The sequence below is a fragment of the Gorilla gorilla genome, chromosome 1 (assembly GCF_029281585.2).
Source record: "Gorilla gorilla gorilla isolate KB3781 chromosome 1, NHGRI_mGorGor1-v2.1_pri, whole genome shotgun sequence".
NCBI classification, from domain to species: Eukaryota; Metazoa; Chordata; class Mammalia; order Primates; family Hominidae; genus Gorilla; species Gorilla gorilla.
The window spans coordinates 152,627,501-152,640,000 of NC_073224.2; the positions used below are offsets into that span (position 1 = coordinate 152,627,501).

At 36.8% G+C, this 12,500-nt stretch overlaps 1 protein-coding gene across 3 annotated transcripts in view; it reads right to left on the reverse strand.

Annotated features, from left to right (window-relative positions):
- Positions 1-7,852: 7,852 nt before the first annotated feature.
- Positions 7,853-12,500, reverse strand: part of LMO4 (LIM domain only 4) — a 17,114-nt gene continuing 12,466 nt past the window's right edge. For all 3 annotated transcript variants that reach the window (XM_004026087.5, XM_055372577.2, XM_004026088.5), the window contains exon 5: positions 7,853-8,647. In XM_004026087.5, the coding sequence (XP_004026136.1) occupies positions 8,639-8,647 (9 nt within the window). In that variant the 3' untranslated portion in view covers positions 7,853-8,638. The remainder of the gene's footprint in view (positions 8,648-12,500) is intronic.

The window sequence follows — 12,500 nt, forward strand, 5'->3', positions numbered from 1 at the left end:
GCAATAATTTTTGAAGTAAATTGAAGACCTTATAATTAACACTTAAGTCAGAGAAGTTATTATATTTTCCAGTGTTTCAGTATTTACAGTCCAAAATAGTGTTCATCCTCAGAATATAAAGCCCTTTTACCTTTAATGATATATCAAATGCATTGGCAAATATAGCTGTTGTTAGTAAATTCCTATTTAACAGATGGGCAAGATGAGGTAGTGAGATTAAATGACTAGCCCATGGCTAATATGTGATTAGAAAGACAAATTTAATCATAGTTGCCATTTGACTTCCTTTCAAAACTAGAATTAAATTTCAAGTGTCTCCTGACTCCCAGTTTGGTGCTTATTTCACTACAGTGCAATATGTGCTTTATTACATGCTTTAAAATAAGAGGAGAGAGTGGGGAGGCATAAGCACCTTCCTCCTAAAAGGCACAAAGCACAAAATACGAGGGAAATAGTCCATCATTAATTTTCATAACATTCCCCGTAAGACAACAATGAGTACCGACTCTCCCTTAGTCAGGAGGATGGTGTAGAAACCTAAGTTTAAAAAAAGATGCACAAGATGCCCACAGATACTCAAGAAATCAAAAAGACAGCCCAGAATTACCTAGTGTTAGAATGAAATTGATCACACACCTTCTGGAAAGCACACAGTTCTACAAGTCTCTATGTATGCAGGGAAATCCAAGTACCTTTTTAGCAGCGAAGGATTGTTTCATAGAACATCTAGCAGCAACCCTGGGTAAGTGGATACTGTTTTGAGAATGTTTTTAACTTAGTCACCCAATTCTCATCAGGCCCAATCAACCAACTGCCTAACCTCATTTTGTTTTGAAAAATAATGTCACAAATGTGTCCAGAGTGGGATAAAATGCACAGTAGTGAGTTCATTAACATGCCATCTGCATGCAAAACAAGGGGATTCCAGAGGCAGAACGCTTTGGTAGGCCTGCTAGAAATCAAATTCCAGGCTAAAAAAATATAGAACACAACTTAGGGAGAAAAATATTACAGCTACACCTTTACTTGACCCACAGCAAAGACTGTCTGGTTTTCAAGAGCTCCAAAGCCAGCCTGAATTCTCTTTCCCTCTTTCTTAAAACTTTAAAACATGTTTTACTACTTAAAGAGGGTAAAAAAACAATTGCTTACAGCATGAGGTGGCTGATGGAGTTTTGTGAATTATATCCATCCCCACGAAGAAAGAAAGGCCTAGCTAGACCTCAGTGTCAGAAATCCATTTAGGATGGCCCATCTTTTCAAAATCAAGCCTGTTTATCTTCCTGATTCACTCAGTAACAAATCAGAAAACTCAAACCTGCCCCCTTCATTTCTTCTGACTCCTACTGCCTCCCTCTACTCTCAGAGAAAGAAAGGATTCGATTTCCAGAGGCTGTAGCTTTAACGAACCAGAGGCCTTTTTTTCCACAGTGGTACCTCAAACTTCATCAAGAGCATTGGAGTCTGCGTTTTTTCTGTTGCAATTTTCATTCCGCCTTAGCTCTCCCTGACACACCTGTGAAGTGTCACCAAATGCTCTATCACATCAACTTTTAAAAACTGCCAACTCTGCTGATGTCTGAGACCTCCTGATGTCACAGCCTTACATGAGCTTGAAGTACACAAAATCATAGCTTGAGTTTTACCACGCACAGCAAAAGCACCTGTGTGGGTGGGTAGGGCAGAGGGTCTTGTTGAAAGTCGTGAAATAAGACAAACAAAACCATTGAAATGAGATGTACGGCGGGGGTGTTTGTGGAGCTTGTACATCCTTCTTCCTGAACTGCAGTGAGAGACCCCAGCCCCTTAAACTCCCTCACAGAGCTATTTATCTAGGCAATTGTTCCTTCCATTCTCCCTACCCTCCTTTTTATCACGATAGAAATTTCCTCGTAGCCTAGAATTCTAAGAGAAAATATTTCATCTATTATCAATTTCATAAACATCCACTCCCACCCACTGCCAAGAAAACAAAAAACAAAAAACAAAACCACTGGTAAATATTATTCAGGGTATGGTTTGTACTGGCTATTCAACTCTGGGTACAGATGGCATTTATTGAAAAACTGGAATGTATCATGGTTTTTGGTCATACTATATAGTATAACCAAGTAATTGAGTATATGGGTTCTGCAGCCTCCAAACCTGGTGCAAATCTTGCCTACCCCCCGTGTTGTTACCAGACTTAACTTACTAATTTTATGACCTTAGGCCATAATGTACACATATCTACAAAGCACCTTGCCCTTTTCTATTGATATTCTGTATTTTGAATCTATAGGTGTGTTGATCTATACATATTTTTCCAGGTCCTTATAACCTAAGGTGGTATTTGTGAGATACCCCATGATTTAACATATAGAAATTATGGGCTTTAAGAACTGGTACTTTGGCACCCAAATCCACTGCAGTCAAGAATCTACGCAAAAATACACACAAAAAAGAAGTCTTTTTTGCTTTGTTTCACCATTTTATATCAACATCAAAGAATGTTTCATTAAATCGGAGTAGATATTTTTCTTTAACCATTTTTCCCTTTGTAATAAAAGCAGCTTGGATTTAACGGTATGTTCAAGTAATTTATTTACAATTTTTTGTATCTTTTTAGACCCTAGCAATTAATGGGAAAAAAGAAAGTATAGCCAACCAAAATTTTAAAATAATCTGATAATTGTTGGTGTATAAGTAAAGGTATAATTTGTTCTCTTTGAATGTCTCAGAGCTTTCCCATCTTAAAACAACAAATATAAACATCAGTTCTTTTGAGGGATGTCTGCTTTTTACATCATACTAGAATATGTAAAAAGTTTTCCTAAAAATGTTCATGTGTGTGTATTATGACTTTTATATAATCTAATTTATCGTAAGGTCTTTTATGTGGCTCAAGCCACAGCTCATTCAAAGATTCTAAACACATCCTTTACTACTTTGTGTGGAGTATGTTGATCCATTTTGCTTTCTGAACTAACATGATTACAAAAGTCCTGTTCTTGTTCCTCAGCAACAACAATCTGTGGGCAGAGTTATTATCAATTATACCTAATTATTCATCATGAAGGAGTTAAGATTTCTCAAAATTCAAAAGAAATATCTCTTAGAGCAAGGCTGAAATGTGGGCAATCTAAATGAGCTGGCACTTCAGGTTGGATAAAGACAAAATGCAACGTTTTTTTAAGAGGAAAGAAACTAGTTATAGCTAACAGGATAAAGCACATCATCAGTGCAGGTAATTTTACCAAAATGCCCCAAATGCCAGCGTTCGATAGCAATTCTGGGATTCTGGGCCTTAATAACAACACCCCGACATGTTGGAGGCTGCAGCAAAAACAAAGTAAGTAATATTGACCCCACCTTTACTTAAACTTGTGACATTTTGTTCATCATGTATGTTTTTTGTATTGATTTTTTTTTAAATGCTGCATTAAAAGATTATCTTAATTACTGATTTTTTGACACCTCCTTAAATTCTACACCCAAAATAAGTGCCCACTAACCTCGACTCTACTCTTAGCCCTGCTAAATAAGTAATCTCCCTGAACTTTGGTTACCTCATCTGTAAAACTGAGGGAATAATAATTAAAAGGATTATGAGGACTGAATGATATTGCATGCCTAAGTACTTGTTCATTGTAAAAGTTAATGTATAAACACATTTACAAAGCTTTATGCAACTCCAAGATAAAGTTATTATATTAAACATTATATTTAAAGATGTAAGGTTTATGGCAAGTTTAAGTCCCATGATTGATGACAGAAATGGAATCAGAGGCCTTAGAGAAATAGAATTTAAGACACACCTATTCCTACCAAACCTTATTTAAATAAAGAAAACAGTACAGTAACAACCCAAGAAATCAATTTCCTTTCCAGGTTTCATAATTAATCTTCATTTGTAAATCCTGTTTGTCCTCAGATTTTCTCTTTACAGTTCCTAAAAACATTCGATTCACCAAAAATGAAAACTTAATTTAGGAAGAAACTCTAACTTAAGAAAAAACTTGCAGCTCAAACAACAGGTGAAAGCATACAAATATAGAAACTGTTTTTGAAGAAGTTGGGGATGTGAACCTTTTAGTTCAAGATGGGGGGTTGTTCTAGAGTGAAGGAAGGTGAGATGCCTCCCGTTCTCATGAGCTAATGATTGTTTCCAAACTGGTTAGAATTCAGTGCTAATTGCATTTTAAAACACCACCTCTGAAATCCTTTTCTCTCTCAGGATCTTGCATCAATGTTTCACATTTTCAATGCAACCTTTGCACTTCACCTTTCTCACTCAACAAATTCTGAATGTCAGATCTACGGGAAGAACTCAGTTCAGATCCTTCCTCTCCCCGGCAGGTTTTGATCTGGTGATGGTGATGTCAATTCCTAGGAAAGGCTATCCTGCCCTGGTTCTGAGGGGAGAGAGACAATTAAAATCGGTACTTTGGTGACTCTACTCAGGCTTGTCCATTCTAACAGGGAGTCATTAAACAACTTTCCAGTGTCATTCAAAGAACTTATAACAGAATCAATTGATTTTCATCCTCTGCTTTATTAGTTGTGATTTAGGAAATAGAATGGCCCTGTTTACACAGCTGTAACATGTCAGGGCCTGTAGTACATTATTGGCTTGAGGCCTCCGAGTTGCCGTCCATTCTCAGCAGAATCAATCTGAACTTGAAAACATTCCCTCTAGGAAACATGCACATATCTACTAGCATAAAGCACTTCTTGCACAACTGAAAACAGTATTCACTTGAGGTAAGTTGCAAGTTCACCTTCGAAAAATCAGCCCCGACTTGTCATTGCTCTCAGCATGTTCACGATGGGAGCAGAGGGCTACAAATGCCTCTTTAACTAGGTACCCAGCATCGGCGAATGTGTTACACTTTGCTGCTAGTCAGATCTCAGACTCTGCAAGTGGGAGTAGCTGGCTGTTTAACATGCGTTCAGAGCACTGCCAATCTAAAATGGCTGCTCAGTAATACTTTAATTGCAGTTTCATGGAAACAAATTGCTATTTAACTGCAATAAGCATTTCTGTGACTTGGCTGGACTAACAATAGGTGAGTCTTAGTAACAAAGCTATAAGTAACATTAACTTGTAAATGGCCTTTTTCCAATGGCCTCTTAAAGGGGCCATAGGTGGGACAGCACCCAGGATAGAATTCCCTGGTGAAGGGTGAAGGGGTCTTTGGGGTGAAGGGTGATGGGGTTTTTGGATGTCCTCAATTTAAATACAATTAGGCTACATGGGAACTCTTCACTAGATTCCATATGTAGCTCTTGGGTTCACTGTTTATTATATGATTTATGGGCCCTAAGAAATATTTTATATAAATAGTAGTGCACATTAGAATCTTACTATATTGACATTTAAAGCCCTTTAAGAGCTTCATTTTAGATGATTAGTTGTTTCAAATATCAGTGTTAATAAGGGCAAAAGAAAATTTAAATACAGCTAATATTAAGAGGATGACAATTTCACAGACTTCATTTTGGTGTGACAGTTTTCTCATTTTGTATTTTATAAGACACTACAGTCTGGGTTAAACTATTTCCTAATAAATCATGAAGAGCTGAAAATAGTTTCTAGTGGCAAACGATTTGGTTTGGAAAAGCTTCAGGCTCCCCTGCCTTGCGGGATGTGTAAATCTAACTAGACAGTTAGATAGGTAAAAAACATTAAACCCTTTTAGAGGACAATCTTTTTACAAAATTGTTTCATTAGCAAGAGTGACAATTTGCATGATTGAGACATTTATATGTATCATAAACATAATTTTTTTTGTCAGGAGTTCAGCAGGGCTCAGTAACATTTGCTTTTATTTTTAATTGCACTTGCTTGTAGGGACTGGGGGCCATCTTGTTCTATGACGTGGTTAATATTAAATAACTCCTTTCAAAAGAACAGTGTCCATCTCGCTAACAAATAACATCACAAATGCAATGGATGAAAGGTGGAATAAACTCATAGATTTTTTTTTTTTTTCCTAAGCAATGTTGAGATTGGGGGAGGAACTGCACACAATCGCTGCTCACATCAGAATAAACCTGAGTGTTTTTAGTAGCTTTCTATCCACACAGAGCATCCCCATTAGAGCCGGGTTTTATTGTTTGAAATGCCTCTGGTTTCAAGAAAGTGTTTCACCTAAAGCAAGACTACTACTTAAATATGTTCTATTGTATATTCATAGCTCCATTAGTCCTTCTCCAATTTAGCACATCAAAGAGAAGGCTTCATCACTTGCATGTGGATTATACTAACATGAGTGACATTTGTAATCTTATAGGTCTGCAACTTAAGAAATGCTTTTAGAAGCTCATTATTAAATACGCAGCAGTGCTTGAGGAACCAGCCATATAATAGTTTATTTAAAGTCCGTAATGACCTTAGCCCTCCACATCACTAAATGCCACAATATATTATTTACTAAAGTTATTAACCACCTCCTTTGAATTTGTACATATCAGGGACATAAGTGCTTATGCCAAAAAGAATATAGAAAATGCCTGCAATCTCATTAACCCATTTCCCCCTTTACCATCCCAGTCTAACTTCCTTCAGAAAGTTCCTTAAAGGAAAAAAAACAAACAAATATAAGAACCAGAACTAGTTTGAAGAAATTCCCCAAGGATCTAATTCAAACAGACATCTAATTCAAACATATATATGTGATTTCTTCATATTATTTTCTTGCATTTTATTTTTATAAGGGTCTAACAAAACTATTCACTTCAACTCAATGCCTTTACAATCTCCTCTAGGAGGTTTGAAGTTCAACTGATTTTTTTTTCCCCCTGCCCTGGAATCTCTGAAAACAGGAAGTGAGCACAGAAGTTCTCAAAGGGAAGCTGACTGGTAGTTGAGATGTGCTGAGCTACACCTCTCTACATGGCTCCACGGCTATTCTCAGAGGGAGGGTCTACATCAGGCGCTTTTCTGGAACAAAATAAAATGCCATCTTAAAAAAGAAAATTTAAAATAGTAGCGTTCACACACCTGGTTTTATTAGCCTGTGATGGAAGTTGTAGCTGAAATTTGCTCACATCTAAGGAAGCTGGCAGTAGAACCTCAGCCTCCAGGCCTATTTGGTTTTCCTCCTTCCAGCACTAGCTGTTATACTGCATGCTTTCCGGAGGGCAGCTCTGCGGGCAGTGCAGGCACTGTGGTGGACACTCTGCTGCCTGCAACCAGCAACTCAGTATCTCAAGACTAAGACTAAATGAAGTCAGAATCTTCCCCCAAAATACATACGGAAAGGCAGAGTCAGTAAAGAAGTGTAGGAGCAAAACAAAATAAACATCTTACAGCCAACCACACGAGCCTAAGGGTCACCAGGAAATGGCTACTTCACCCATCAAAGATCACTATAAAAAAAAGAGCTCTGGGTCCCTACAACTAAGTGAGCTTCAAAATATGTACAGGTATGACTTAGAAATTGTGACTTCCTTCAAAAGCTATCAACTCAGTAAGAGAACAGGATAGTTGCGCCGTATTTTTTTTAATACATACTTTTCATCAATACCCAAGGCTTTGCTATTGAGAAAAAGAATAAACAAAATAGTGGACACTCAAGTATTTATAAACACAAAAGACTTACTGTGATATAGAAGTGTAACGAAATGCTGTTAACAGAATATTCTTGACTTATAGAAAGGACCCTGTTAGAAACTACTTTGTACCCCTGCCAATAATGGCGTGGTTAAGTAATTTGAAGAATACCTTACTGGCCCGGAGCTAAATAAATATACACTCCACCTCCCTCAACTCCTTCAAATTTAAAGTGAGCTTGTTATTCAACAACAATAAAAACTAAATTTTTTCAAAATACAGAAGAGAAAAAGCAGTGTTTAAACCCAAACACCATTATATATTTTTTCTTTTAAGTTTTTATTATTTAAATACACCATACTAGAGCAAATGTCTCTGAAAATATCACAAATAAAAGATTTTTTTTTCTTCATTCAGCAAATTAGAAGTAGGGGGAATTTTCTACACAGTAGCTGCTATGAGCCTGATTTTTTTTTCCAATTTTTTTTCTTTTTTTCATTCTTTTTTTTTTCTTTGCCATGGGAGTAGCAACATTAGGACAAAAACACTTACATGCATACATACATTGTATTTTACAGAGATACAATAAGTGTTTGTGATAGAATATCACAAAAGCCACATCTCTTTCCTTTATCTCATGGTCAGTTTTGATTGAAACACGTTTCCTTACAACACTTAAATATACAAAGAGCAAACAGAATGTTGTTAAGGTAAAACACAGGGTACAAACTCTGGCCAGTGCCCTGCTAATTGTTAATGAGGGTAGAAAGCAGATTTGAATGCTTCTTTTTAATTAGCTTCATTAGTCATTTCCCTCCCCCCCAGCTCCCTCCCCCCACAAGATGTCCTCTGGTGGATCTTTTTTCATTTTCTCTACAGTCTCCCATTAGCCCAGGTTCATGGAGTCCTTAATGTTCATATTCAGTCATTTTAATACACCAATAAATGCGGGAAGGGCAATCAAGACTAAAGAAGGTGCAATGGCATGGAGCTGGCACTGGTGCTAGCTACAAAGGTGACTTGTCTACTGAAGACACATGGGATCCACCTGTGATGAACAAATCTGAGATGAAGGCACGCATTCTGCATTACTCTGACCTTTTAGCAGACCTGCAAGAAATAAAAACGGGCATCTTAGCTAAAATGCTAAATTTGAGAGATATTAAACTCAAACATGACTGCTTTTGTCTTCCCCACATTCACTAATCTTCTTTTATTAGATTACTTTCCAACTGTGACTTGATAGAGGCTTTCTATGCTACTTACTCTGGCAGTGAAGAACTAAAGCATAACATTTTCTGCAGTTTTACTAGCAAAGAAAATGAGACAGTAAATGGACGCTCAGAAAGTTTCTGGTGTAAAGTACTACAATTAATTGCTTAACTCTGTTAAGAGCAAGTGTCTTTCCAAAAGGAATGTAACATCTTGCCCAGCAGTGGGATCCTGAATTTTTTAAATAGCGGGGACATTCCAAGACAAGTTCCTACCTAGGAAGTTTTGGGTTAATATGCTCAACCATGTAACCTTTTGGAATGTTGCTTAAACTGCTTGTGTCTCAGTTTGCTCATCTTTAAAGAAGGGATAATGACACTGTTATGATAATTACATAATACATACGGGAGCATTTTCAACAGTGCTTGGCCCTTAATAAAAGTTCAACAAATAATGGCAGTTATCATTATTATTCCGATATCCCCATGTGAAAAATATTCACCCATATTGGTACTACCTATAGGTGTGTGTCTATATGAAAATTTCTATGTACAAATATTCACATATTTTTCACTATTTCTTATCTGCTATGTCACTTAATAGCTACACAAATATGTGAATCAATACATGTAATGTGTTAATGACCTGTGATAGATAAAAGAACATAGTTCAATGCAAGGGTGGCTTCAATGTCTAAGTCAGAAATGGAAATCCACACACTTGTCAAATACAATCTGTTTGCAATTACCAGAATGAAATAATACATATTAGGTTGTTATGGTTTTTAAATGACATTTTGAGCTTCCCAGGAAGTTCTGGTTTCACCCTTTCCCTAACTTAGAAAGAGCCTGTAGTCTATTAGGAACTGCAACCCCCTACTTCCAAGCTAATTAAAGTGGTGAAGGCTTAATTCCCCAGAGTGGAAGCTCAGTGTGAGAAAGGTAATTTGTCTGTCCAGAACAAAGATGCAGCAGCAGCCAGCAAGCATATTTAATAAATGAGCATCAAATGTCCTCTACGATGGACACACACAACACCAATTATGTAACTATGGGGGAACTGCGAAGTGACATGTAGACTAGAACACTCACTAAATTTTCCTCCAACTAAAGAGATGTGATCTAACTCCTGTTCCACTGAAAAGCACAGGTTAATTCTAGATGGCACCATCACACTTTTGAGTGGAAGAAAAAAATTCCGGAACAGGCAGCAATCTACAAAAGAAAAAATTAGCCACAATTCCTGATTTACATAACCCTCTAGAAGGCAGCATTCTCCCGAAGCTAGCCAAGCCTCCTTTAAGTGATATAGGTTATAAAATGTTGTAGATCCTTGAACACTAGTGGCCTGAGATTTCAGTCCATCTGAAATGCAAGATTTCAATCACTGTATGATTTAAAAGCTTAAAATTATTTTTCTTGGAATATACAACAGCCAATGATGCAGAACAACAACTACACTACACAGCCCAGACTCTGGGAACAAATCTCAGAATAAAAGTTTAAAGGGACCAGACAATGGGGGCCTATGTTTTCCATGCAATTAACTGCCTTTAAAGAAGGGATGTTCGAATAATCAACTCATTGCTTTTAAGCCAGAGGATCCTTGAGTATATTTACCACGCATAATACACCAAAAATGTAATTGATTCTGCGAATAGAAGGAAAATGGCCAAAATAAATGTCCAATTTTCCCTACCAAAAATATGGAGAATGAGAGAGGAGAAAATAATAAAACGAAGCCATTTGTCATTTCTCCCCATCTCATCGCCTCCAGAAAAGAAACGCCACAGGGTTTTGGGAAAATAATTTTAAAGCCTCTCCAGTTCCAAAAAGCAGTTTATGTTCCACCAGGAAGTATGTTTTCATTAACTCTTCCCCCTTGCCCTCTCATTAATATCTCTCTGGACCACGTTCAGCTTGCCCAAAACCTTTATTTATAAAAACTACCTTGTGAATTGACCGTGCTCATGGTGAGCTGAGCACCAAGGGCAAAAATGTGAGACACTTATGCCAACAGGGAAATGTTCTTAATTAACAGCACCCCCAAAACACAGCTTCTCACCAAGGTCTGACAAGAACATTTCCTTAAGTTGTATTTCCTTATGCCTTTTAAGAGCTATTAATTTTTGAAGGCCACCTGTCTCTTTTTTGGCTTCCAACATTAAGAAAATATACACTAATAGGTTCTTATTCATTGCCTAAAATATAGTGTTCCAAAATGAATACCCTACCACTGCCATCCTGGAAAAGGTGTGGAAAACAGATTTCAATGAAAGGCATAATACATGTAATCTCATCAACAGGTAAACCTGGTTTTTCTGCAGTTCTCCTCCCTAACATCTCTAAATTTACACCATCTTATACTATAAAAGATGGTATGAAATCCTGCTCATATTTCTTAGGTGTGCTTTATACTTAGTCCCTACCTAACACTGCTATTGCCTGTATTCAGTGCTTCACAATCTAGCAACATTTTCCATCTCATCTCTACATCCTTTCATTCTCACCATGCATGCTGGTGAACTGCAACAATCATTTTTTTGTATAGTACTTTGCTAAGTCAGAGAAAGAAATGGTATAAAACCAGCAACAAAGTGAAGCTCTAACTTGGGGAAAAATTAAGCTTTTACATCAGAAGGAGTGGAGAGAAGGTCTACCATTTTATTTCTAGCATATTTTTTCTTTTTTGCTACCAAGTGTAACTACAAACAGCTTTGCCTCTATTCTGAATAGGCATCTCCAAATATTTATGTTACTCATTCATTGTTCTCAACTCTGCCCTGCAGATTCACTTCACTAGAATCCAAATCATAAAAATCTTTAAGCATTTATATGTCTTGGCACTCCTTGAAGAAGCTTGAAATACCTCATCAGCAGTGACTGGTTAGTTTGCAATTAAAAAGTTCAACTTTTATTCTTAAAATGGTTATTCTATGTAGCTCCCCATATTAGTAAATGAAAGTGCACATAATGTCATGTAATTAACACTAAGAAACAAACATACATTTAAAATTACCTCATAAACTTGAGTAAGGGAAAAGGACAAATATAAGCATCAAAATATGGCAGCATAATTTTAATGGTTAAAAGTTTTCAAATATTTGTCATACCCCCACCTCCACCACCGCACTAAGAAGACAAAGAAGTCTATTTTTTTCCCCGAGATTTTTGAAGCTTGCTAAATTCCTATTTGCAGATAAATGTTGTTTTTTTTGTGATCCTTACAACAGACATTAATGAAGTTCCTATTGTAAATCCATAAAGAATTACCAAGTGAAGTGTGCACTTTTTGTTTCAATGCAATAACTCAGTGCTGTGTGATTGCCTGGGTTAATGATGAAAAAGTCAAACATACTATCAGAGCTGATGGAAAAATCTATCACCAATCTGAAATTAAAATTCATCTGTGGTCAATAAGATTTAATATCCATGCAAGTGGCGCTGTAAAGAGTAAATGAATCAATGTCATCAATACATAATCAGTATGAAATATGATGTGAATAAAATTATGCACACGAGTCATACATTTCACTCTTTTCTGGGCCAGTGTGGAATGAACAGTCTCTTAACTGAAGGTTGACAGTAATTGTTACAAATTAGGCACAGCAGTTATCAAAATGCACTCACTTGCATAGCTATAGGACTTATTAAGGAGATTAAAATAGATCTAAAACTATCCAGTACTGGGGGTGCTGGACAACTGTTGATCACCAATTTTCCCTCTGGAATATCTTCTAATACTACATGAT